Raw genomic sequence first — 25508 nt, forward strand, 5'->3', positions numbered from 1 at the left:
CGTCAGTCCCAACTTTCATTTTGTCTTCCGTCCCAGCTGCACGTCCACGCCTTTGCTGACGTCACGGGGGGGCGGTGCCCACCTGTAGGCATCTCAACGTGAAGCGGAAAAAAAAAACAAATCAAATTTTATTTATGAAGCCCCAAATCATAACAAAGTTACATCGAGGCACTTTACACACAGCAGGTCTGCACCAAAGTCTTTATGAAATGATTCCAAGAGACCGACGGATCCCCGATGAGCAGGGAAAACGTCCTTTAAGACAGCAGTCTGTAATACACTTGAGCAGAAACTGCGCAGAAAGACGGCCGCCATGTTGGAGCAGCAGGGGGGGTGTCGCCCAGCCGGCCGAAGCACCACAGAAGAAGAGCCTGACCAACCAGAGCGCAGCATCCAGCTGTATTTTGGTCGGGGCCGGAAACGTAGCTCCTCAGTCCGACAGAGCTAACTGCCACCGTCACCGTCATTCGGGTTCTCATCAAGGTAAACACTCACCGAGCAGTGACGACAGACACCGTCGAAGATTAGAACCTGTATGTGACGTGTATACGTTTAACCGAGAGTGACGTCATCTGCCGAGCGTCCTTTTTAACCTTTTTAGTTTAGTATCTGAGTCCAGGTGAAAAGCTTGAACGGAACCGAGAGAAAGAGCCGTTAAGTCAGCGGGAAACCAGGGGAGGGGTGCGTGTGCGCGCTGGTGGGGCGTGACCGCGCGTGACATTCCTTGGAAAACTCCCTGTGTCATCTGAGGTGAGGTGACGTCACAAAAAAAACAACAAGACGGTTAGAAACTCTTCATTAAAAAGACGGTGATGATGTCACAGTGGTGGTTGAGTGACGTGAATGTGTCTTCAGAATGTCTCCAGTCAGTAAAATAATAACTGAGGTCACAAGTTTTGAGTGAGTGGGAGCAATCAAATCCGTCTGTAGGACGGGAAGGAAGCGGGCACAAATAAAGGCAGCCTGGAGGAGATCTGGGACCAGAACCAGGAAGTCTTAGTCTGAGCTGCTTTCAAATGAACTTTTGGATTCAGTGAGCGACCGCCAACAGCTCCTTCGTCCGCCTTTCTCAGAAAATGATCACACGCTGTTCAGCTCAGACTGTTAATGGAGCTCCATGAAATGATCTTTGTCCTCAGGCTGGCTGTCCTCATGCTGACTGTCCTCCACATTGAAGACAACGCAGTCTGACGTCACGTGCTGTCAGACCGGAGGGCGCCTGATGAGTCTCTTAAATGTCCTCATGAGGACAGAACTATGGTCCCAGTGTCCAAACGGAAAACTGGGGAAAAGCGGAGGCGCTAAACTCTGGTGTCAGTTTTTTGTGTGTTTTGTGTGTGTGGTCAGCAGCAGCTGCATGCAGATACAGATGCTGCTCTGTGCAGCAGCTGACTGCCCCATCTGTCGCACCCTGGAACTGATAGACACAACATAGATACACAACTCTGGTGTTTGTCGTCACACAAACTGTTGAGTGTTGGTTCAGTCTGTTCAGTACACAGGATTCACACACTGTGTTTGACATCAGTCTAATAATCACTACAACACTTTATTTGAGCAGCAGCTTTCACACAAAGATTAATATTTACACCAGGTATGCAAAGTGACTGTGTGTCAGTCTGTTAGGAACATGTCACAAACTGAACTTCACTCTGTTCATGATGAAAGCTGATGTTTCTGTGCTGAACTCTTTTCTGGGCTCATTCTAGGTTTCATCTTCAAACAACATGAAGCTCAGTCTCGGACTTATCCTGCTGGCTTGTTGTGGGATGTTTCATCTGGGTGAGTGGATCATCTTCAGACTCAGCTGATTCTGTCTGGTCAGTTCAGACTGAATGTCTCCTCCTTCTCCAAAGAAAAGTTCCTCTCATGTGTTTGGGTCCTTTCTGTCTTTATCTGATCAGGAGTTCTGCTCAGTAATGATGAAAATTCAGCTCCAAATATCGGATTGTCTTTATTCTGTCAACACAATAAACTCACAAACATTCCGGACTGATCCAGAGACTCTCTGATTGGCTGTGACATCACCCTCCGGAGCCAATAGGAGTGTCTGACATAGAGACGTGACTCCAGACGTCACTACCAAAGATGGAGACAGAGAGTCAGACTGATCAGATCTGAACAGATCAGGACTGTGAATGTGGGGTTTTGTTGTTGTTGTTTTTTCCTTCCCCTCTTTCAGCTGTTCCCTGTTTGGGGTCAGTCAGCTGTGTGACCTGCATGATTGATTTGGCTGCAGTTTTTATGCCTGCCACAGCCCTCCCCATTTCTCCAGGCTAGGGACCTGCAAACGCCTAGCACTGGTTTGCCTTGTGGCTGGGGTTTAAACCCATGGCCTCTGCACTCTGGCTCTGTGCAGACATTAAGTACTGAAGTGAAACCGCTTTGTTGGTTTTCAGGTTCTGCAATTCGCTGCTACAATTGCGCAACTGGACAGGACTGCACAAATGAAGTTGACTGCGGAACACAAGACTCCTGTTTGTCTGTGACTACTCAAGGTCAGTGACATCCAGAACCTGGTTGAATGAGGAACTTTCTAATAACTGAGATGATAAATAAACTGAGAGAGATAAATTAGATGAGTTAAACTGTTAAGAGGTGATGAGCATGTGGAGCCAAATCTGTTGCTTTTGGTTTTAGCGCTGAATCTGTTTTTCTCCAAAGATTTCAAAATAATTAAAAAGACAGACAAGTGTGTTGTTTCTTCTCTCCAGATAAGAAAATTTATCGGAGGTGCATCAATTACAACCAATGCAACGCAAAAGAAATCAGCTTGATGTTCCCTTCTGTCGGCAAGTTCAATTCAAAATGTTGCACCAGAAACCTGTGCAACTCTGCCAACACCGTTACCATGGCAAAGCCTGTCCTGGCCCTGGGGGCCGCCATGCTGAGCATCTGCTGGCGTTTCATCTGAAGCCACAGCTGATCAATAGCTTCAGTATTTCAGTGTGATGGGATGATCACCAATGATCACTAAAAATACACTAAAAACAGAATTTATGCTATCCCTAAACGTTTTAACTTTTGATTTTGTATCAAGCTTTTATATCCCCATTAAAAATAAAACAAAACTAAATGTTAAGTCTTTGTTGTTAATTTTCTGATTTCCTCATGTTCATACTGTTTTATTATACAAATTATCAGATGATAGCAGCTTATTGACTGAAGGTCCTCCAGATTGGTTGCTGCTCTGACTTCCTGGTCCAGTTCCTAGTCCCACCCACCACCAGCTGGTTCCAGGTGTTGGTTCAGTCCAGGCTGGTGTCATCAGGAAAATACCTCAAATGAGAAGGAGGGACATTTCCCACAGACTTCAATGCAGTCTAACCTGTGATAGAAAATGTCCATTTATTTCTGTCCCTACAAAACAACAAGTGAGCTAAAGGTTCAGACTTTGGCCTCTGAGAAAATACCAAACCAGCACAGAGCGTTGCCCACAGCGCGACACACACACTGCTGTCAATTTCTGTCTTATTAGAAATGTTGAATAGCTTCAGGGATGGTCGACTCATTCTTCAGTAGTATCTTTATTTATTCATGTTGCTGATTGAGCCTGCCTGTTTTTTTAATGATGTGAAAAAAGACCTGTTGATGGCCGACTATCAGCAGATGTTCCCATCCTGGATGAAGGTTCTCTAACTGTCGGAGAAAATGAGGAAGCTCTTCACACAGTTGGCTGAACCCAAACAGTCTGACAGAAGAGCCGACCTCTGTCTCCCTGAGAGTCAGGACCAGGACTGGCTGGAGCAGGTCCAGTTTACTGCTTTGATTGAACCCATCAGGTTAATTTTAAAGCTTTGCTGTCCTGATTTAGTGTGTGACACTTCAGTCAGTCCTGTACGTTTGTGAGTTTATTGTGTTGACAGAATAAAGATAATCAGATATTTAGAGCTGATTTTTCATCATTACTGAGCCGAACTCCTGATCAGATAAAGATAGAAACGACTCAAACACATGAGAGGAACTTTTCTTTGGAGAAGAAGGAAACATTCAGTCTGAACTGATCGGAAAGAATCCGATGAATCTGGATATGAGGAGAAAATTCTAATGTGAATCAATATAATGTGTTTACTCATAAAGAAATAAAAGATATTTATCACGTTCATGGATTCCCTCAGAGCTTCAGCCCACAGTTGAGGGAAGGAGGAGGAGGACATTTGGTTGGACAGGGAGTCTTTGTGGTCCAGGGGACAAAGAGCTGCTGTCAGTCAGATGCCGTCTCCATCGGGGGTTCACAGTGGAGTCGGACACCAAACCCACCAGAGCAGCCAGACGGCGAGCAGCTTCGACCCGACGCCTTCTCCTGTCTGGGATCATTCCAGGTTCCCTCCAACATGAAGCTCGGCCTCGGACTTTTCCTGATGGTCTCTTGTGGGATGTTCCATCTGGGTGAGTGGACCAGGACTCATCAGGTCCTGGATCAGGATCTACACTGACACGGTCCAAAGACCACACATCCTGACAGAGGAGTCGTTCATCTGAAGAAATATATTTTCTCTTTTCTGATTTTATGAAATATTTTGAATTCAAAATAATTTACTAACATATTAATGTTCAACTGAGGATAAAATAACAATCTCTTAAACTCTGACACTCTTCTGCATCAGACAGTGAAAAAATAAAATAAAACTACTGGAACAAGATCATTCAAACCTGAAAGAATTTATTTATCCTACAGTGGAAAAATTTCACTGATGCAGAAGAAAAGAGAGCAAAACAAAAAAGACAGTAAAATATTAAACAGGTAAAAAGATTAAATAATACAATAAACAATAAAATAGTTTAATAAAAAGAACAAGCAATATGACATAGGCCATATTCATTTTCGGTTTAATTTTAATCAGTAAAAATATTCAGCAGTTTTTTCTGGAGTCTCGAACATCTGAAAGAGAACAAAAAAATCTCTTTATGAATATCTCATTTCAGGAGACACTTTCCATTAGCTGCTTTTGTTTTTTGACATCAAATAATAATCAAATTATTATTTATATTATTAACTTGAAAGTAAACAAACAAGTAAATATATAAATAAATCATATCAGCGAATTAATAAATTTAGAGTTGCAATAATTGTAGATTTTTTTTAATTTAGCATTTACAGATCTAATGATTTCTGTCAGATTTCAGCATCATAACAACTCTTCTTGTTCAGGATCTGGACTTCGCTGCTATAAATGTGCTGATTATACTGGACGCTGTGAGAGAGTGCAGGAGTGCACGTTTGAAGACTCGTGTATATCTCTGAGTGAAAGAGGTCAGTCCCACTGCTTCATCATCACCTGTCTGAAAAATGTTGGGCGTTTTTTACATTTAGAAACAGAAGTTTTACATTACAACTATACAACAGAAGTCATGTACATTAAAATACATCTCCAATCTCTCAACAATTTTAAACCAGTAGAAACCATATTTGGAGGGTAACTCTGCTCTGATTGTGTGTACCAGTCTGTCCGTCACACAGTAGCCCCGCCCCCTAGCCCCTCCCCTTTCCCTCTAAATGAACATCATGTTGTATTTAAGACTGAGACCAGAAACTCATCTGGGAGGAGGAGGGACATTTTCCCATAGACTTCAATGCAATAACAACAGGTGTCCTGTTTTTAGGAGGGAAGACCATCCGTCAGTGCATCAGATACACCGACTGTGACAACTCCCGTCTCAGCCAGATGTTCCCGGCGATCTCCGGCTTCACCTACCGCTGCTGCAGCAGCAACCTCTGCAACTCTGGCATCACTGTTACCACGGCAACGCCTGTCCTGGCCCTGGGGGGGGTCCTGCTGAGTCTCTGGTCCTGTTGGTACTGAGGCCCGAAGCAGATCATCAACGGCTGCATTTTCATGTTAACACAAACTAAAGTGACTTTGACTCACATTCGTCTTCTCAGGTTTGAACAGCAACATTAATCCAAATTAAACTTTTCAATCTGATCTTTTTTAACTCTACACTTTTATATCATCTCAAAAATAAACACAAACACAAACGTCCGTTGGTGTCTGAGGGATTTTTCCGTCAAGGTCATATACCTGCAATATCGTGAGCGTGTGATGTCATCAACAGTTTCCACAGCAAGTTTCAGTCTGTGCAGGTTATTAGATCAGACCTTCACACCTTCAGAACATCAGAACATCAGACCATCAGACCTTCAGAACATCAGAACATCAGAACATCAGACCTTCAGAACATCAGAACATCAGAACATCAGACCTTCACACCTTCAGAACATCAGAACATCAGACCATCAGACCTTCAGAACATCAGAACATCAGAACATCAGACGTTCACACCTTCACACCTTCAGAACATCAGAACATCAGACCTTCACACCTTCACACCTTCAGAACATCAGACCTTCACACCTTCACACCTTCAGAACATCAGAACATCACACCTTCACACCTTCAGAACATCAGAACATCAGACCTTCAGAACATCAGACCTTCACACCTTCAGAACATCAGAACATCAGACGTTCACACCTTCACACCTTCAGAACATCAGAACATCAGACCATCAGACCTTCAGAACATCAGAACATCAGAACATCAGAACATCAGACGTTCACACCTTCACACCTTCAGAACATCAGAACATCAGACCTTCACACCTTCAGAACATCAGAACATCAGAACATCAGAACTTCAGACCTTCAGAACATCAGAACATCAGAACATCAGACCTTCAGAACATCAGAACATCAGAACATCAGACCTTCACACCTTCAGAACATCAGAACATCAGACCTTCACACCTTCAGAACATCAGAACATCAGAACATCAGAACTTCAGACCTTCAGAACATCAGAACATCAGACCTTCACACCTTCACACCTTCAGAACATCAGAACTTCAGACCTTCACACCTTCAGAACATCAGAACATCAGAACTTCAGACCTTCAGACACCCATGTTGACCTTTTTTAGTCAAAACAATAATAACTGACGACAGCTCAGACACTTTTTAAAGATTTTATGACTCACTCTTCTAGTTTATATTAAAAGACATCCAGTGTATCATACGGAAGCCTTGAGGTGACAGTACACAAAATGTAGAACAACATTTTCATTTCCAATTGTTTGGGACAAAATAACAAGAAAAATTTAGATTCTGTAAAGATTTTCGTCTTTACAGACTTCTGACCATATCAAAGTGGAATATCTGCTCTACATGTGACGTTTAGGGGGGAAATAGATTATTTCACTGATGAGATAAAAAGTGCTGACGTAAATGAACACACACAGTAACACAGAGTTTCCTCCGCTGCAGACAAAACAACAGCTACACTGGATTTGTATTGTTGCGTGCTCTGTATTTGTGTTTATTCTCTTGAATGTTGTGTTTCTGGGCTCAGCTGAAGAATAGCTGCATTTCAGTCTCCATCGCTCATGTCTCCCAGTCCATCCTCTTCAGTCTTTCGTCCAATCACCTCCAGCTGCACCGTCTTCTTCTGTCCTTTGTTCTCCACCTCTTTCTCCACCAGCTTCTCTGATTGGGCGTACCAAGGCCAAGGAGCGGCGCCATCGCAGCCACGGCCTCCTCTGCGAAAACCCCCTCGGCCAGCTCGTACCAACCCCCATCCCTGAAGCTGGACCTCAGACCCCTCCTCTTGGACCCCCCTGGTCTGGTCCAGCTCTTTGGCGCTGAGTGATGACATCCGGACGGGAACCGTGTTGCCGAACTTGGAGTAGTCGACGCAGTAACGGCCGTCCTCCTCGGTGATGATGGAGACAAAGCGCCGCCCCCACAGGATCTCCTCGGGGGTGTAGGAGGTCCGGGCTTGCATACTGATCCCCGTGGTCTCCACCACACCTGAAGAAAGAGAGGACACCACTGAGGCTTTATTACTGAAGCTGGATCAGATCCCTCAGGTCCAGGTGAGCGTGACCTCTGACCTTCCAGGATAACGATGATCTCCAGGTCCTCGGAGGACAGCGACTGGGCCGACAGCTCGTACAGCGGACTTCCTCTCTCCATGGTGTGGCTGATGATCAGAGGAGAGAGCAGGAAGATACCGTTGCTCCTCAGAGGATTCTCCACCTGGATGTCCAGCTGACACACTGGGATGACCTCGCCTTCCGCCGTCACCGTTCGCCGGATCACCTGCAGCGAGAACCTCACGTTCAACAGCAGACTGACCCCACCCCCATTAGCTTAGCTTAGCATTAAGGCTGGAACAAACAGAAGTGGTTGTTTTCCCATGATGCTTTGCATTGCTCTGCTTTGTGTGTCTGACCTGCAGCTGGATGGTGGCTGAGAGGATCATACTCTTCCTCAGGTCTCCAACTCTGAACATGAAGGTCGGCCGACCGTTTCGAGGAGCGATGACAGCGTTTCTGGAGAAGATCAGAGTCTCTGCTCGCCGGTTGGCCTGAGCTGTCTTCATGAAGACGCAGCCGAGCATCACCGCGTTGATGATCAGCCCCAAAATGTTCTGAATGATCAACACGGTGATGGCCAGAGGACACTCCTCCGTCACCATCCTGCCACCAAAACCGATGGTTACCTGGGGGGGAGGAGCCACATCTAATGAAGCATCAAAACCTGAACCAGGATCAACTGCCACCACCAGCCACGGCTCTCACCTGGACCTCGATGGAGAAGAGGAAGGCGGAGGTGAAGGACTGGATGGCGGTGACGCAGGGGACGGGCCCCGGATCGCCGGTGGGGTCACGGGGCTCCAGGTCTCCGTGGGCGAAGGCTATGAGCCACCAGATCATCGCGAAGAGCATCCAGGAGCAGAGGAAGGCCGAGGTGAAGATGAGGAGGGAATGCTGCCACTTCAGGTCCACCATGGTAGTGAAGACGTCCTGCAGGAAGCGACCCTGAAACAGGAAGTCAAAGTTAATACACCTGGAGATTGGCTCCATATCGGTCCTGCGGGTCTACCTGCTCTCTGATGTTCTTGTGAGCCACATTGCAGGACCCACTCTTGGTGATGAATCGGGCTTTCTGAGATCTAGTGCGGCTCCGGTTTGGCTGGTTCTGGTCTTCAGCCAGACGGGTCAGCAGGAAGCCGTCCGGCAGGAGGCCCTTCCTGGCCAGCATGATGCTGCTGCTCACCTGCAGACACACACATACGTTGGTTCACTCACTTTAACCTCAGGGATCAGACTCTGAGTCCAGATGTGGGTCCCCACAGACCCGGTGAGATCGAACTTCCACATCACAGGTGAATCTGAGTTTGAATCAACGACAGAAAAAAAGCTTCAGAGTCAAGGTGAGTTCTAACCTCTCGGGTCAGGAAGGCCGACGGGTCTGAATAATAAACACAGGCTGGCTGAAGGAGATCCTGTATGATGCTGATTATTTAGCATCAACAGAATGACGTCACACGGGCTAAACAGGTGAGGTACCTGCTCACGAGGCGGCAGCTCAGCGCGGCTTCCGGACTCTACCTGCTGCGGACGGTCTCCATCGTCCCCATCAGAGTCTCATCCGAACGAACAAAAACCTGGACCAGGGTCAAGTCACCCGTCACCACTAGAACTTCCGCTCATCTCCTTCAAAATAAAAGGGGAAACGCCAACAGTCACATGTCAAACTGGAGCAGCAGGAAGGTTTATGAACGTTCTTTAGTATAATATTTAAAAAAAAACAGCTGATCAGATGATAAGTGATTAGTCACCGTGATGATTTGGTTCCAAACTTTAACATGCTCAGAAATCTTTCAGCCTGGGGAGAACTTCATTTTGAAGGCTGACCGCAGGTTCCGGTACTCTGTGACGTCAGCAGTAAGGTGAACTTGCTCTGTCCAGCCTCTGCGGGGATTTTTTTTTTGCCCCCCAAAACACAGATTTGATCAAAGTCTTTTATATAAAAACACATTTTGGACAAACATTGTTCACATTAGTGAACTTTAACAGACTCTTTCATTTGAATGTGTCAAAGAACTTTATCATCTGAATCTCAGAGGGGGAGGGGGTGGAGGAGGAGAGAGAAGGAGGAAGAGGGGGAGGGGGTGGAGGAGGAGAAAGAGGGGGAGGAGGAGGAGAGGAGGAGGAGGAGAGGAGGAGGAGGAGGAGGAGGGGGAGGAGGAAGAGGGGGAGGAGAGGAGGAGGAGGAGGAGGGGGAGGAGGAGGAGGAGGAGGAGGAGGAGGAGGAGGAGGAGGAGGGGGAGGGGGAGGAGGAGGAGGAGAGGAGGAGGAGGAGGAGGGGGAGGAGGAGAGGAGGAGGAGGAGGAGGAGGGGGAGGAGGAAGAGGGGGAGGGGTGGAGGAGGAGAAAGGGGAGGGGGAGGAGAGGAGGAGGAGGAGAAGGAGGAAGAGGGGGAGGGGGTGGAGGAGGAGGAGGAGGGGGAGGAGGAGGAGAGGAGGAGGAGGAGGAGGAGGGGGAGGAGGAAGAGGGGGAGGGGGTGGAGGAGGAGAAAGGGGAGGGGGAGGAGAGGAGGAGGAGGAGAAGGAGGAAGAGGGGGAGGGGGTGGAGGAGGAGGGGGAGGGGGTGGAGGAGGAGGACGAGGGGAGGATGTTTGATAAACACGCCGTGTGTGTGTCTGTTTGTGATGTCAGCATGGCAGTTGAAGAAGAAAAGTACAAGTTGCATTTAATTTTAACTCTGAACTTGCGTCACAGGAAGTCACCACCCAGAAACACAACAATGTGGAAAGTAGGACACTGCAGCTTGTGGCTCTCTGTGGTGCAGGCGTTGAAGAACCCTCTGGAGGGCACGGAGAACTTGACCAAACCCAGCTCGTGGCGCTGGTCCCACCGATGGATGAGGCCCTGAGTGTCTGCTTGGCCAGAGTCACCACCATTGTGTAACCGTCCCTGCTGGACGAGGACCACTTGATGGTCCTGGATGTGCTTAGTCCCCCCAACAGCAGTGAAGATGTTTCCTTTTCTGGACCTGCTGCTGAAACAGGAACTCTGAAGGAAGCAGCGGCACCTGGTATAGGGGCGGAGTCAAATAGGCCCAAATCAGAGAACACAACTGATACACCTGTAGGCGGACGGGACTACGACCTTCAGCTTCCTGTCCCGTACACCATGTTACTGCCAGACTGCTCCGCCAACACAAATGCCAATGAGGCGCCCCCCTGCTCCGGGGAGAGACGCCGCTGAGGTGGACAGGAAGCCAAACCAGGACATGAGTTCCTTCAGTGGGACAGAACGTCTGTGGACAGAAACAGATTGTTTCTGGAAAGATCAAGAGATGACTTGAAGAGAGAGGGGAGGCTGAGATGATGACAGAAAAGGAGGGGGTCCTTCAGACTGATGACTGCAGATCTGGACCCAGACCAGCTGGTTAAGAAACTGTGACTGTGACCCCACGTGGCCCCCACTCAGAAACATGTCAGTCAGGTTCTCAGCGATTCATCGAGGTCTGGTTTTGGTGAATCCCGGGGCTGGACCTGATGCCAGCGGACTCTGGGTCAACATCAGCTTCACCTGCATGCTGTCTGACTGGTAGGAACTTAGAGAACCAGGACCAGGACCAGCACTCAGGTCAGACCCAGAACCTTCTGACTGGACCACTGTCACCCCCCCGCCGTCTTTTATTTTTGTGTGACGTTGGTAGTGACATCAACAGGAAGTGGATGTCATGTGACTGCGGAGTCTAAAACCTGATGACGTGATCTGTCAGAGTGAATAAAGACTCCATACGTCCTCACCAACATCATCACTCACTGTAACTATGGATTAATCCACCGAAGAAAGTAGTCCCTAACAAACATGATGTCCTGTTTGACTGTCGGACTAAATGAAACCAGAAATAAATATGTAATAAAGTATGAACATGGTGACGTATCACTGCCGATGAAGCTAAGCTAATTGCTCATAGTTTGTCTGCATAACATTGAACATCTGTACACACATTTGATCAGCTGATCAACAATCAAAAAGTTGTTGAAGACAAAGATTTTAAATCCTCTCAGTTATTTTATTAAAAATGAATTTGATTAATCAAAATTATGTTAAATTAATTTTATTGATTAAAACATTTTTTTCATCTTAAACGAATCAAACATGAGAAGTCTCTGTTTACGTTTAAGCCAAGCCCCGCCCTCCTGAGCTGCCGGTCATGTGACGTCGGGCCGCGGCGGGCGGAGTGACCGAACGCACCCGCCTCCCGGAGCCGAGGGACGGGATGAGGAGCCGCTCCGGTGACGGTAACGGGTTTATTCACCGATCGGGTCCGGGGGAGATGGCCTGAAGCTCCGGCAGGCGGCCGCCGCCACACGGAGCTGAAGCTGCCGGGAGCCGGAGCCTGGGACCGGGCTGAAGCCTCCGGTCCGCCGCGGGTTGTCGTTAGCTGCCCGCGCTAGCTGCCCCGTCCTTTACCGGAGGACCGGGGGTCGATCCTCCGGGGACACGGAGGACCACCGGGGGGGGTCACCGACACGGTCAGCGTCCCCCAGCGCTGCGGCCCCGGGCGGCCGGAGGACGGGGGGCGGCGGAGAGCTGCGGTTAGCATCGGGCCTGAACAGCACCCCCCCCGGAGCCCCCCATGATGGAGTCCGCTCTGAACCCGCTGCCTCCGTTCGCCGAAAACTCCTATAAGAGTAAGTACGGGGGTCTGATACCTGGAGGTACCTGTACAGGTGGACTGGTGACGTCAGTGTTTATGACCTTTGACCCCGCAGTGACAGAGGAGGACGTGAAGAGGCTGATCGAGTTCAGGGCGTCCAACGAGGCTCTGTTCACCGGGAAGAGGAACTCTGCCAAGATCGCATGGAGGTACGAGTCAGAGTCCAGGTCTGGGTCTGAGTCTGAGTCCAGGTCAGAGTCCAGGTCAGAGTCCAGGTCAGAGTCCAGGTCAGAGTCCAGGTCAGAGTCCCGGTATGAGTCAAAGTCAGAGTCCAGGTCAGAGTCTGAGTCTGAGTCCAGGTCAGAGTCCAGGTCAGAGTCCAGGTCTGAGTCCAGGTCAGAGTCCAGGTCAGAGTCCCGGTATGAGTCAAAGTCAGAGTCCAAGGTCTGAGTCTAAGTCAGAGTCTGAGTCCAGGTCTGGGTCCAGGTGTGGTCTCAGGTCTGGTCTGTTGGAGGTCTCACCTGTTCTGTCTCCCTCAGCACCATCCTTAGAGGTCTGGGTCTGGAGGGGAAGCTGACGGCCGACCAGATCGCCAAGAAATGGGACAACCTGCGGACGAAGTACAAGGTACCGTGCGCCGCCGCCGCCGCCGTCATGCAACAGGAAGTGGCCTGGTTTATATCGTTTTAGCTCTGTGACCTGTGACAGGTAAATCTCTCCTTCTCTCTGGAGGCTGTTCAGTCACTGTGACAGGAGGAGGTCCTGGTCCGGCTCTGGTCCAGGTTTTAGGGAGGACCCGTGGTCTTCCAGCAGGAGTCTGACCCCTTGTCGTCCTCTGCAGGACCTGAAGCAGCCCTACCAGGGCCAGGACTCCATGGGGGGCGCGGTGGAGTCGTGGCCGTGGTTCCACATCATGGATGAGGCCATGCAGGGTCGACTCTACAACAGCAGCCTGGTACTGAGCCCGGACGCCATCGTCAACGCTGGTCACCGTGGCAACAGCCAACCTAACCACAACCAGGAGAACACAGACATCCTGGAGTTCCTCATCAAGACGGAGATGGAGGACACGGTGGCTGCAGAGGCAGCAGAGGACGATGGGACGGCGCACACAGAGGCCCCGCCCCCTGAGGGCGTGCCCATGGGCTGGAGGAGGATGACCGAGTGCTCCTATAAAAGTAGGCAGAGCTTCCTGACGCCGCTGTGACATCGCAGACCGTGAACACAAGTTTTTACTGACTCAGCTAAAACGTAGTGGGCCGTGGTCAGGATCAGGATCAGGATCAGGATCTGAGTCAGGATCAGAGTCAGGATCAGGATCAGAGTCAGGATCAGGATCATGATGGGAGTCAGGATCAGACTCAGGATCAGGATCGGAGTCAGGATCAGGATCAGGATCAGAGTCAGGATCAGGATCATGATGGGAGTCAGGATCAGACTCAGGATCAGGATCGGAGTCAGGATCAGGATCAGGATCAGACTCAGACTCAGGATCGGAGTCAGGATCAGAGTCAGGATCAGGATCAGGATCATGATGGGAGTCAGGATCAGACTCAGGATCAGGATCATGATGGGAGTCATGATCAGACTCAGACTCAGGATCTGGGTCAGGACTCAGACCAGAACAAAGCAGGACTGATGATGGGGGTCAGTCAGTTTCAGCCTTTTCATCTGTTCGTGTTGTGTGTCTGTTTTTGTCCATGCTGCCTGTTTGTGCGTCACAAACTCGTCTTCCTGTCAGTGACGGAGCCGGAGACGGAGCGGATGATCAAACTGAGAGCTGCCAACGAGTCGCTCTTCACCGGCAGGAAACATTCAGCCAAACCGGCCTGGAGGTGAGTTCACCACCTGGAGCCGGTCTGTGGACCGAGCCCTTCACCCGGATGGGTCCGGTTTTCAGCGTGTCGTTCCTGTGCTGCAGAGCCATCCTGTATGAGCTGGGCCTTCAGGGGAAACTGACCACAGACCAGTTGGCCAAGAAGTGGGACAACCTGAAGAGGAGATACAAGGCAGGTGAAGCGTTCTGTCTGTGACGTCACACAGTGTGAGAGCTTCTGTTCAGTCAGGGAATGTTCGCCACTTAGATTCTCTCTTGATTGTTTTTTTTTTTTTGGATGAAACATCAGATGATACTGAGAGCAGAACAGCTGGATCTTCAGCACCAACAAATGTCTGATATTTTTACTTAAAAATGACTAAAAAGATAAATAAACAAAGTCACTGCAGATAAGTTTTGAGCTATTATTGTTCAAAATACGTTGTTATCTTAGTACCTAGCCTTGGTTCTCCTCCAGGAGCTGAAGTTTCCAGCTCGTGGCGTGGAGACCAACCCCAGCTCTTGGCCCTGGTTCTACCGAATGAATGATGCCATGGAGGGACGCTTCGCTGGCGCCGCCCCTATCCTCACGCCCATCGTGGAGGACGAAGACGAAGACTGTGAGCCGCTGTCACCGACACCAAAGAAACGAGCCCGTCGGACCCGAGGGGGCATGGCCGAGTTTCTGACTGAGTCTGAGATGGATCTGCTGGTCGACAACGAGGACAAGAACGGGTCCACGGCGCTGGGAGAGCTGCAACGGATGGCAGAGTTCACCTACAAACGTGAGCAGCAGAGCAGAGTGGACCAGGAGGGGTCTGGGGGGGGCGATCTGACCGAGGTCCGTCTGTTATTAAGGGTGCTTGTTTTACAGTGACAGAAGAAGATACCAGGCGGCTCATCGAGCTACGAGCTGCCAACGAGTCGCTGTTCACGGGGAGGAGGAACACAGCTAAACCAGCATGGAGGTGAAAATGTTTGGAAGCAGCTGCAGAAGTAGAAATCATCTGGACTGAAAAGATGAATCAGCTGACCTTTTATTATTGTTGTTATGTAGAGAAAAATATTATTACCAAAGGTACTAAAAGGTAACGTTTCATATTAATGGCCATATTTTATTTATTTTAAAGGTCTGTATTTCAATATGACTTTCACTCCATCGTTGAGTTGTTAACAGGTGTTTTGTCCTCAGAGGGATCGTGAAGGAGATGGGTCTGACAGGGAAGATCACACCTGACCAGGTCGCTAAGAAGTGGGACAACCTGAAGACCAAGTTCAAGGTGACGTTCAACAGACGGGTAGACTCGTCTGGAGCCGCCGCTTGTTTTCTGAGATGCAAATGAAAATGTGGCGAGGAAAGGAAAAAGTGAAAGAGGAAGAGAAGGCTGAATGTAAAAGGGTTCACCTCCTGTCTCCTTCTGCTCACCTCCAGGACCTGAAGTTCCCCCCCCGGGGAATGGAGAACCAGACCAACCCCGCCTCCTGGCCCTGGTTCCAGCTGATGAGCGATGCTCTGGAGGGACGCTTGGCGGGGAAAGCTCCAAGAGTGACGCCTGTCTGGACCAACGAGGAGGACGCCGTCTTTGTCTCGTCTCCTCCCCCGGACAGAGACTGTCTTATGGTGGAGAGGGGCAGCGTGTCAGAGCTGGAGAGCATGGTGGGCGGGGACAACGCTGAGGCTGATGGGAACATCACATACATCGACGCCAGCGGAGAAGAATGTTCAACTCCCTCCGACCTGTCTTATAAAAGTAAGAGTGCAGGTGGGCGGAGCTTGTGGGTGGAAGGGGTGTGGTCAGTCAGTCAATGATATCAGCAATTGGTTCTTATGTTGAAATCTTAGTTTTTTTACCGTGATGACATCTGATCTTTATCAACTGTGTGTGTGTCAGTGACGGATCAGGACACCAGGAAGATGATTAAACTTCGAGCTGCTAATGAAGTTTTGTTCACTGGGAGGAGAAACGCTGCCAAAGCTGCCTGGAAGTGAGCTGCTGTGTGTTGTGGTTGTTTCTGGTGCTACATTTTTCCCGCCTGTCTCTGTGTTAACGTGTGTGCCCCCCCGACAGGGCCATTCTGAAGGAGCTGGGCCTGCAGGGGAGAGTTTCAACCTACCAGATGGCCAAGAAGTGGGACAATCTGAAGAGGAGGTACAAGGTAACTGCAGGACAACTTTCAGAGGCAGATTAATCCACATCTGGGGCCGTACTCAGTCTTTCAGGAAGTAATCCACCCTTCTTTACTTTCTTCCTTTCCTTCTTTTGTCTGTCCTCCACTCCTTTTCTCGGACCTTCTTTATTTTGCCCCCCCCCCCCACCTTCAGGATCTGAAGTATCCTCCTGTGGGGATGGAGAGCGTTGTGGATGGTGCCTCCTCCTGGCCGTGGTTTCACCTGATGAACGAAGCCATGGAGGGCCGGCTGGCGAACAGCGCCCCCCTCCTCACCCCTGTCACCCAGGACGATGAGCAGCACGCTGACCCCACCCCCAGAAACAGGTCCCGCTCCACCCTCCCCCCTCCACCGGCTTCTTCCTCAGACTACGGACAGGAAACTTTCTGCGAGGCGGCGGAGCAGAGCCAGCGGAGTGCAGAGGTGTGCGATGGGCCGCTGGGGGGGCTGGACAGAGAGTGGGAAATGGTCGAGCGGGAGAGGACGGCGCTGGAGAGAGAGAGGGAGATGGTGGAGAGAGATCGGGCAGCAGTGGAGAGAGAGAGGGCGGCGGTGCAGGCAGAGAGGTTGTGGTTGGAGAGAGAGCGAGCAGCGGTGGAGCGGGACAGAGCTATGTTGGAGCAGGAGCGGGCAGCGCTGGGCCGAGAGCGGGAAGTCCTGGACCAGAGAGCCCTGATGCTGAACTCGGTGGGACACTCCGGACACCTGAACGCCCTCATGTAGACCAGCATGCTCTGAGGACGTGGACCGTCCGACGGAGGGCGGAGCCAGACCCCCTCAAGTCTGGGTGGAGAGCCAGTTTGGGTCAGGGCTGTTGGTCTGGACAGAAATATCTGAACCTCCATCAGCTTCCTGTCATTGAACTCCTCTGTTCTGAGCAGCAGGTTGAAGTGAGACGCCCACCCCCCCGTCAGAGGAGACTCTGAATGATTCATTTCCATGAAATGTGACAGACTCCGTTCAGCTTCGCTCTCGTTGCTCTGGTTCACTTTTGTTGCATGAAGTCACTTTGTGCTTTCACCTTCAGTGATGCTGTCCTGACCAACACTCAGAGCTGCACATGAACGCATCCAGAGCTCTGAAGCTGTGTTGCCTTCAATGCAGCTGTCACTCTGTGGCTCTTCCATGATTGTGGACATGAGTGTGTCACAGTCGTGCATTAAATGGTCACACTTGATGACCTTTGACCCCAGCCGATTCAGTAACATCCGATCAGATGATTAAACCTACTAATAGTTGAAGAGGCTAATATTTTACATTTAGCTTAGCATTCATCTAAATGCCTGCAAAACATGGCTTACAGCTCCACCAATCAGAGTGAAGCCTGACAGGTGGAGGGTGGGGAAATGACCCCAAACAACTCACTGCTGTGTCCTGATGTAATGTAAAGGTCCACATGGTAACTGCTCCAGGCTTTTATTTTGAAGGGTTGCTCTCCATAAAAAGATGTATTTTTGTCAGGCTTCTCTCTGGAGCTCCAAGAACAACAGTCAGCCAATCAGAGGCGAGGTCAGGTCCTCAGACAGGAAGAGAGATCTTATACCTGCTGTGAAGGGAACGAAACCTGAAACAAATGAACTCCTGACCTCTGGACCGGGCTGTGATGCGTTTTAGTGTTTCCCACACAGGATGTTGTCAGTTCTGTCTTTATTTACAAAATAAAACGTTTCCTTGTTTCTTGACTTTTATAAAACATTTGTTGGAAACATTACTTCCTGTTGATCCTTCAAAACATCCAGATGAAAAATATAAAAACTTTTACCTCCAGCTGTGACTGTTTCTGCTCACACTGTTGATGATTATTGTGTGTACAGACAGCAGAAACCAACAAACGTAGATAAAATGTTCAAAGATCACACAGGAAATTGATCAGACAGTTCACACCTGGACTCAGGTCTCTGTCACTGAATTGCTCTGGATACTGAATCCTGAAAGAAAAATTATCAGCTGTTTGATGAATTATTTGTTTCAGTTGGATCAAGTGATGATATTAGTGAATGAACCCGCCAGCTGAGGAGGAGAATGTGGCTCTGACCTGCTCTGGACTCTGTCCTGATTGGGTGGTCCAGTCTGTCAGTCACACAGTAACCCCGCCCCCAACCCCTCCTCTCCTTCCTGCTCTGTTTCCCTCTAAATGGAGCTTCATTTAAAAAATTATCATGTTCTGAAGGAAAATGTTTACTGAGATAACTGAACACAACCTCACCTGCTGCCCACACACAGATATTGCCTTCATCCACTGACGGTCTGGACAGATCAGATCTGATCTGATCACTAGTCAGAGCAGAGGATCTGCTCCTCCATCCTAATTGGCTGACTGAGCTGTTCTTCCTGTTGCTCCTGACAGAGGAGGTATAAAAATGCACTGAGATGATGTTTGGTTTTGAAATCACAAATATATCCTCTAATGGAACCCTTCAAATTAAAAGACTGGAGAAGTTGAAGTCCTTTAATAGCAAACTTTATTGAACTCTGAGTGGAAGTTAACAGTAAAGTGAAAAACTCTTCTTCTCTTCTCTCTCTTTCTTTTTGTAATCTTATTATTACTCAGTTATCCCGTTGTGTTTCATATGTTCGATGCTGCTGTAACGTGCAAAATTCTCCACTGAGGGACAAATAAAGGTTATCTTATTTTATCTAATCTTATTTCATCCTCTCTTGGTTTTGTTTCCTGCCTGTGAAGTAAAGATAAAATGTCTCTGCTCGTGTCAGTAAATATTGGGGAATGTCATCAGGTGAGTGTGTTGGACTCTGACCCTCCTAGAGCAGCTAATTGGCTGCAGGTGATCGGATTACAGGAAGTAGAACAGGATCCACCTGTTTGTCCAGACCTGCAGTTCCAGTAACCAACACCTTGACAGCTAAAGCCCAGAGTCCTTCATTCGCTCTGAATCCAGCTCCGGTCCTTCAGTCCTTCAGTCCTCCAGTCCAGCTCATCCTCTGACGCCTCACCATTAGGTTTGGTTTCTGCTGTGATCCAGACTTGGACCTGTTTCCTCTGTTTGAGATACTCCTGGAAATGAAATGACTAACAAATCAATCAATCAGTTATTGATAGATGTTGATCCTGATTTTGTTACTGGTTTGATCCTGACTTTGAGGATTTTCACTGGGAAACAGTTTAACACAAACCTTTTGTTCAACAGGAAAAATGATGTTACGACAAAGCTTCACACAAAGTAAGTCCAACAAAGATAGAGTGTGTGAGTCAGTAGTTTAATTTGTCTGTCCCATGAACACACAATGTCTCCTCTGATGTCTGATGTCTTTGTCCTTCAGGGATTTTGGTCAGCGGTCTGTTTTTGATGTTTCTGGTGGCTTTCATCATGTTGGTTAAAAAAGAGAACATCTCGTTCCTTAGTAGGTTGATGCTCCTCGTTTTATTTTAAAGCTTCTTTCTGAGATTATTTGGATTTTTGCTACCGGCAGAGTTTAAATCAGAGACTTTATTCATTGATGTCCAGTGAAGGTCTCTTTATTTAGAAGGTTTTATCAAATGTAAACGTCTTCTGAATATATGAAGATATATGTTTCAAATATATAAAATACTCATAATGTTTGGACATAAATTAGAAAAAATTAAGAATCTTTTATATGATTATTACTACATGTGTCATGTAAGCTCATAAAAATAAACGTCTATATTTTTATATTTGACTTGAACTTTTAGGTCAGTTGTCTCTGGGGCTTCGTTCTAAGGACTCTACTGGATCCATTAAGGACTCTACTGGATCCATTAAGGACTCCTCTAAATCTTCAGGTGAGTGACGGCCAGGACCTGATCAGGATGGATCAAGGATGTAGTTCTGATGGGGCACTGATTGTTGATTCTGCTTCCTGTCCATCAGACCCGTGTTTCTCTCAGAAAACCTGTGATGAGGATAGCTTCAACTTCTACATCCAAAGTGGAGCAGCGAACGTTCTGGCTGCAAAGATCTGTGTCCAGAACAAAATGTAGGAGTTTCACTGTCTTTCTGCTTTCATTCACCCTCACTAATCTAGCGGAGTTTGCTCTGGTCCCTCTGTAGGCTCGGAGGAAATGTTGAGCACTCAGACTGACCGAGAATGAACTAGATGGATGGGAGATTCCAGACTTTCATGACTCCTAAAGCTCCTTCAGTTCTGATGATTGGTTTGATCAGCTGATGTTCTTCTTTCAGGGTTCTTGGCGGAGCCCTGAACAATGCTGGAAGCGGAATAAACATTGTTATTCTGAACGGTGAGAGCTGAGAAAGACTCATCTTCATCATCCTGAATGAGAAAGTCTGTGCAGCTTCACTCATCAGTCTTTGTCTCACAGGAAAAACAGCAGAAGTGATAAAAATGGAACACTTCAACATGTATTCTGGAGGTGAGTGACGTCACATCTGCAGCTGGAGGATCATGTGGATGATCAGAAACAACAGGCTCCGTGTTTGTGTTGCAGATGTGAAACCTCTCATTGATTTCCTGACGAACATCGAGAAAGGATCCATCGTCCTGATGGCGTCGTTTGATGAACCTTCCACAAAGTAAGAGCAGATGGATTAAACATTCCTTCATTTGTCCCACAGTGTCTGAACATGTCTGAACTCTCCCAGGTTGAATGACGAGGCCAGGAAGCTGATTGCTGACCTGGGCAGCTCTCAGGTGAAGTCACTGGGATACAGAGATAACTGGGTGTTTGTTGGAGGGAAAGGAGCAACAGGGTACACCAGCTTCGAGAAGGTAACAGACCTTGCTTAGCTTAGCGTGGTTTAATTTGGGTTAACTTAGTTTATGGTATTTTAGCTTGGAATTAAACCTGCTAACAAGCTAAATAGCTGACGTGTGAAGATGAGGATGTAGTGCTAACCAGTACGGCACCGTGCTGCCATGCAATGATTCAGATTTGATTTCTTTTCTTTCTTTCTTTTTGTAAGTGATCATGTAATGTTATTGAAATGTTAAATTGCATTTGGTTTCTTGTTGCTGTAGTTTGGCTCACAGCGGTGTTCTTTTATGTGTTTGATTCAGATAATGAAAAATGACAATGCTAAAAATAAATACGACAACTGGCCCGAGCTGATCAGTCTGGACGGCTGCATTCCGAAATATCTGGAGTGAGCTGCTGCTGTGGGCGAGCTGAGGGACACTGAGCTGCAGGTCCATCTGAGAGCTCAGGCCTGTGGAGGAGCTGCTGCACACAAACGTCTCTCACAAGAGAAAGTCCCCCAGAGTCGGACTGAGATGAAGACAGGGATACAGGGACAAAACCTGAACCTGGTTTCATCTGATCTCCTCTTGAAAAGTCTGAATTATCTGACTTTGCTCTCTCCTCTCTCTTCTTTCATCTAATTCTCGTCTGTCTGTTTACATTAAAGGAATAACTTCTTTGTGTTGTCATAATGAGCAGCTGAAATTTCCTGTCTCTCCCTGAAGGTAGCAGCATTAGACACATTTGCAGGTTTCTTCTGTTCAGTTTTAGTTGTTGAAGTTTTAGCAGCTGTTGATTAAAAAAACAGCAAGAGGTCAATGAAATCAAATGTCTTTCTTGGTAAAGAACAAAAGTTTGTGTCTATATGATGATTATAACTGTTCTATGGAATAATGTAAAAACTACATTTTCTAAATATTTTGTACTTAGGATGACAAAGTAATGAAATAATGATTTAAATTAAATCACAAAGGGATGTGTCTCCTGTTTTGCTACGTGTTCTTACTCTGCAGAAATCTTCCCATTAAAGGAAGGTTTGGAGGTTTATTGTCAGACTGCTCATCAGGTCAGCAGCAGCTCATTGTTCAAACACAGATGTGTTAATATTTGGTCCCGTTGGTTCCGGGTCATAGCGTGTTTATTTTTTCAGCTCGGCGGATCCAAAGAAGAACCGACATGTTTCCACTCGGACCTTTTCCAGAAGAACGCCAACATCAGCAGCCAATGGGCGTGAGGAAAAGGTCGGCGCTCATGATTGGTGGATCCATCGCATAGGGCGTGACGTCAACTGAGAGGAGACGAAGCTGATTGGCTGGACGGATGAACGGAACTATAATGGCGGAGCTTTATTTGTGGAACTCGGTGGAACGTGTTTTGTGTTAATTTTTGTGTGTTTGTTTTAAATTCTTTTCTGTGTCTCTGTCTGTTTGTCGGTCTGTCTCCAACATGGCGACGTTAGTTCTGGACAACGGAGCTTATACCGCGAAAATCGGCTACAGCCAAGAGACCGTCAGGTACATTAGAGGCATACAGGTATAACGTGTAACAACATCACAACTAACAACTAACAACAGCTGCCGGTGAAACGAGACCCACTGTTGTCCTAAATGAAATCTCCATTTAAGGATCTGTTTAGCGTTTTTCCTCCGTCCTGCATCAGCTGAATCTGAAACCTCAAAGTCAAACTCAAACCGAAATCGGTGAGGCTTGATTAGAAACGTTAGATAAAACCGGATGTTCCTGTCTGCACAGAAACCCTAACCCTGCTCCAGAATAGATAGAAACGTGTTACAGTCCAGACAACACAAAGTTAACCACCTTTCTTCCTCAGTGTCATCCCAAACTGCCAGTTTCGCTCCAAAACGTCCAGATTAAAAACCTTCACTGCCAACCAACTGGACGAAATCAAAGACCCCTCGGGTCTCTTCTACATCCTCCCCTTCCAGAAGGTGAGTTTCATCCCGTACAGATGCTGGAGCTTTATGACATCAGGTCACATCTGCACCGGTCTGGGTTTTCAGGGATATCTGGTGAACTGGGACGTCCAGAGGAAAGTGTGGGATCACCTGTTTGGAAAAGAGATGTTCAAGGTGTTTATTTTGCCTTTTTTTGTTGGTTTTTAAAAATAATTTAGTTTCATCATTACACCTGAACCTCTCCTCTGCTGACGTTTGTTCCTCCTGGGCTCAGGTGGAGTTTGCAGACACCAGCATCATCATCACAGAGCCATACTTCAACTTTACGTCCATCCAGGAGTCCATGAACGAGATCCTGTTTGAGGAGTACCAGTTCCAGTCGGCTCTCAGGATAAATGGTGAGTCTCCAGCCGGTGGCTCCTGTAGTCACACTGAAGGACACAGGCTTCCCTTCGACTCAGAGTAAAGGGACATCTTATTGTCATCTGTGTTGTTGTTCACAAGAGTCCACATGGCTTCATGAACTGTGGGCCAGACACAGTGACAGTCTCTCCCTGTGTTCATCCAGCGGGCTCCCTCAGCGCTCATCACTACTTCCACAGCAAACCCTCAGAGCTCTGCTGCTTGGTGGTGGACAGTGGATTCTCCTTCACCCATATCGTCCCCTATTGCCGCAGCAAGAAACTGAAAGAGGGCATCCGCAGGTCAGAGGGCTGCAACGCCAACAATTTTAACCTGCAGTTGTTGTGACAATAGAATAATGTTAACCGGCTTGGTTTGTTTTGTCTTTTAGGATCAATGTAGGAGGGAAGCTCCTGACCAATCACCTGAAAGAGATAATCTCATATCGGTAATCCACCTCACACCGCAGCAGCCTCCACCTGTGGTTTAGATTGCTGTATTGTGCTGAAAAGTGTTTATATTATCCATAATGAAATATTTCTCGGCCACACTTGGCGATATGGTACTATCTCCTGGACTGCTTTGATCTGACAGTTGGATTTTCCAGTTTACAATTAAAATAAGAAACATGAGCAGTTTTAAAAATACAAATTCATCGGTCATAAAGTCAAAGCGTAACTGTGTTTTCTTATCTCAGGACAAATTTGGCTTCTAACATTCAACTGTTCACATAATCAATATTTCACTGATAATTCAAAAATGTGATGCTTGTGAAAATGTAACTACAGGAAGTGTTCTAATAAAATTATATTTCTCTGTCTTTCAGTCAATTACACGTCATGGACGAAACTCATGTGATCAACCAGGTGAAAGAAGATGTGTGTTACGTCTCTCAGCACTTTTATAAAGACATGGAGGTGGCACAGTAAGAGCAGACTCCTCGGATCTCCTTTGAATTAGTCACCTTGTTTTAGATGAAGAGAGACACAGTTGTGTGTCTGCTTGGTGGTTGCAGGTTGAATGACATTGCTGTTGTGTGGCCTGTTTTCAGGATGAAGGGAGAGGAAAACTCAGTGATGAGGGATTATGTTCTTCCAGATTTCAGCTCAATCAAAAAAGGTTTCTGCAAGGTGAGAAGTTTTTCTGATCCAAGAGGCAGAATCTCTGGGATCAATCTTTGGTCCACTGATCACAGCTGTTGTCCTTCATGGCTCTGTCTGTCCTCCAGCCTCGAGAAGAGATGCTCTTCAGTGGAAAGTATAAGACAGGAGAGCAGATCCTGAGGCTGACCAATGAGCGCTTTGCTGTTCCCGAGATGCTATTTCACCCGTCAGACATTGGCATCCAGGAGATGGGCATCCCGGAGGCCATTGTCCACTCTATCCAGTCCCTGCCAGAAGGTCAGCTGTTTGCTGCTCAGGAGGCCAAAGAGTCACATCTCGTTGTCTTGTTTTATCTTCTAATGTGCGAAGTTGCCAACAGTTTCCACTGCTTTCAGACATGCAGGCTCACTTCTACCAGAACATCGTCCTGACTGGAGGGAACACTCTGTTTCCAGGCTTCAGAGAGCGACTGGAGGCAGAGCTGCGATCGCTTGTCCCCGCCGACCTCCCTGTGTCCGTCCTGCTGCCTGCAAAGTGAGTAACTGCAGCACTGACAGTTCAGGAGAGACTTGAAAGTGAAGATGTTCTGAGTCTGTACTGATGATGTGGTTATTAATAGTGATTGTGATGTCCCACAGTCCCATTTGTTATTCGTGGGAAGGCGGGAAGCTGCTGGCCCACAACCCAGACTACGATGAGATGGTGGTGACGAGAGACGACTACGAGGAGAATGGACATTGTATTTGTGAAGAAAATTTTGACATTTGACCATTGTTTTCCACAACTGCTCTGACAAATGACAACTGTTGTTAGTACACAACAATTCTGATACGCTTAAATCAAAACTGTTATATTTTTATTTCAGATAAACTCAGATTAATTTCAATACTTTCAAACCATTCATTCATTAATCTTCTTCCGCTGATCTGTTTCCGGGCCACGGGGGGTTCTGGAGCCGAACCCAG

At 47.7% G+C, this 25508-nt stretch overlaps 5 protein-coding genes across 8 annotated transcripts; 4 read left to right on the plus strand and 1 right to left on the minus strand.

The window, feature by feature from the left end:
* The first annotated feature begins 4131 nt into the window (after positions 1 to 4131).
* cd59b (CD59 molecule (CD59 blood group) b) lies at positions 4132 to 6003 on the plus strand. The gene is made up of 3 exons (XM_029523545.1): positions 4132 to 4389; positions 5153 to 5254; positions 5605 to 6003. The coding sequence occupies exons 1-3, from the start codon at positions 4335 to 4337 to the stop codon at positions 5802 to 5804; spliced, it is 357 nt and encodes a 118-aa protein (XP_029379405.1). The 5' UTR covers positions 4132 to 4334; the 3' UTR covers positions 5805 to 6003.
* An 836-nt stretch (positions 6004 to 6839) lies between these two features.
* Positions 6840 to 9419, minus strand: kcnj11l (potassium inwardly rectifying channel subfamily J member 11, like). 2 transcript variants are annotated; one of them, XM_029523048.1, is made up of 7 exons: positions 9352 to 9419; positions 8885 to 9058; positions 8581 to 8820; positions 8232 to 8501; positions 7891 to 8098; positions 7232 to 7807; positions 6840 to 6860 (listed from the first exon to the last, which is right to left on the minus strand). In XM_029523048.1, exons 2-6 carry the CDS (start codon positions 9041 to 9043, stop codon positions 7368 to 7370), a joined length of 1317 nt encoding a protein of 438 aa, XP_029378908.1. In that variant the 5' UTR covers positions 9044 to 9058; positions 9352 to 9419; the 3' UTR covers positions 6840 to 6860; positions 7232 to 7367. The 2 variants fall into 2 exon arrangements, with proteins under 2 accessions (XP_029378908.1, XP_029378906.1); XM_029523046.1 differs by having other exon boundaries at positions 9228 to 9406.
* A 2610-nt stretch (positions 9420 to 12029) lies between these two features.
* On the plus strand, positions 12030 to 18129 carry LOC115057024 (uncharacterized). Of its 3 annotated transcripts, none has more exons than XM_029523887.1 (13): positions 12030 to 12495; positions 12577 to 12670; positions 13001 to 13088; positions 13303 to 13639; positions 14203 to 14296; positions 14383 to 14470; positions 14756 to 15062; positions 15152 to 15245; positions 15470 to 15557; positions 15710 to 16040; positions 16170 to 16263; positions 16347 to 16434; positions 16601 to 18129. In XM_029523887.1, the coding sequence occupies exons 1-13, from the start codon at positions 12441 to 12443 to the stop codon at positions 17168 to 17170; spliced, it is 2328 nt and encodes a 775-aa protein (XP_029379747.1). In that variant the 5' UTR covers positions 12030 to 12440; the 3' UTR covers positions 17171 to 18129. The 3 variants fall into 3 exon arrangements, with proteins under 3 accessions (XP_029379747.1, XP_029379748.1, XP_029379749.1); XM_029523888.1 differs by having other exon boundaries at positions 15710 to 16028; XM_029523889.1 differs by lacking the exons at positions 12030 to 12495; positions 12577 to 12670 and having other exon boundaries at positions 13033 to 13169.
* Positions 18130 to 19278: 1149 nt separating this feature from the next.
* LOC115057060 (protein FAM3C-like) lies at positions 19279 to 21814 on the plus strand. The gene is made up of 10 exons (XM_029523953.1): positions 19279 to 19405; positions 19594 to 19626; positions 19727 to 19807; positions 20118 to 20207; positions 20296 to 20401; positions 20608 to 20666; positions 20748 to 20798; positions 20874 to 20958; positions 21028 to 21154; positions 21443 to 21814. Exons 2-10 carry the CDS (start codon positions 19599 to 19601, stop codon positions 21530 to 21532), a joined length of 717 nt encoding a protein of 238 aa, XP_029379813.1. The 5' UTR covers positions 19279 to 19405; positions 19594 to 19598; the 3' UTR covers positions 21533 to 21814.
* A 508-nt stretch (positions 21815 to 22322) lies between these two features.
* Positions 22323 to 25429, plus strand: actr6 (actin related protein 6). The gene is made up of 11 exons (XM_029523952.1): positions 22323 to 22636; positions 22954 to 23071; positions 23144 to 23212; positions 23313 to 23436; positions 23607 to 23742; positions 23832 to 23888; positions 24267 to 24365; positions 24492 to 24570; positions 24669 to 24840; positions 24939 to 25077; positions 25182 to 25429. Exons 1-11 carry the CDS (start codon positions 22569 to 22571, stop codon positions 25309 to 25311), a joined length of 1191 nt encoding a protein of 396 aa, XP_029379812.1. The 5' UTR covers positions 22323 to 22568; the 3' UTR covers positions 25312 to 25429.
* Positions 25430 to 25508: the final 79 nt, after the last annotated feature.

This window comes from Echeneis naucrates, chromosome 16, assembly GCF_900963305.1.
Source record: "Echeneis naucrates chromosome 16, fEcheNa1.1, whole genome shotgun sequence".
Lineage (NCBI taxonomy): Eukaryota > Metazoa > Chordata > Actinopteri > Carangiformes > Echeneidae > Echeneis > Echeneis naucrates.

Coding starts and splice junctions, on each gene's coding strand:
- cd59b (XM_029523545.1), top strand. CDS start 4,335: ATGAAGCTCGGCCTCGGACTTTTCCTGATGGTCTCTTGTGGGATGTTC. Junction 4,390..5,152: donor TTGTGGGATGTTCCATCTGG/GTGAGTGGACCA, acceptor CTTCTTGTTCAG/GATCTGGACTTCGCTGCTAT. Junction 5,255..5,604: donor TATATCTCTGAGTGAAAGAG/GTCAGTCCCACT, acceptor TCCTGTTTTTAG/GAGGGAAGACCATCCGTCAG.
- kcnj11l (XM_029523048.1), bottom strand. CDS start 9,043: ATGCTGGCCAGGAAGGGCCTCCTGCCGGACGGCTTCCTGCTGACCCGT. Junction 8,099..8,231: donor CAGCCACCATCCAGCTGCAG/GTCAGACACACA, acceptor TTCTCGCTGCAG/GTGATCCGGCGAACGGTGAC. Junction 7,808..7,890: donor GATCATCGTTATCCTGGAAG/GTCAGAGGTCAC, acceptor CTCTTTCTTCAG/GTGTGGTGGAGACCACGGGG.
- LOC115057024 (XM_029523887.1), top strand. CDS start 12,441: ATGATGGAGTCCGCTCTGAACCCGCTGCCTCCGTTCGCCGAAAACTCC. Junction 14,297..14,382: donor TCAGCCAAACCGGCCTGGAG/GTGAGTTCACCA, acceptor CCTGTGCTGCAG/AGCCATCCTGTATGAGCTGG. Junction 15,246..15,469: donor ACAGCTAAACCAGCATGGAG/GTGAAAATGTTT, acceptor TTTTGTCCTCAG/AGGGATCGTGAAGGAGATGG.
- LOC115057060 (XM_029523953.1), top strand. CDS start 19,599: ATGATGTTACGACAAAGCTTCACACAAA. Junction 19,808..20,117: donor AGAGAACATCTCGTTCCTTA/GTAGGTTGATGC, acceptor TTGAACTTTTAG/GTCAGTTGTCTCTGGGGCTT. Junction 20,959..21,027: donor TTTGATGAACCTTCCACAAA/GTAAGAGCAGAT, acceptor GAACTCTCCCAG/GTTGAATGACGAGGCCAGGA.
- actr6 (XM_029523952.1), top strand. CDS start 22,569: ATGGCGACGTTAGTTCTGGACAACGGAGCTTATACCGCGAAAATCGGC. Junction 22,637..22,953: donor TACAGCCAAGAGACCGTCAG/GTACATTAGAGG, acceptor TTTCTTCCTCAG/TGTCATCCCAAACTGCCAGT. Junction 23,072..23,143: donor ACATCCTCCCCTTCCAGAAG/GTGAGTTTCATC, acceptor CTGGGTTTTCAG/GGATATCTGGTGAACTGGGA.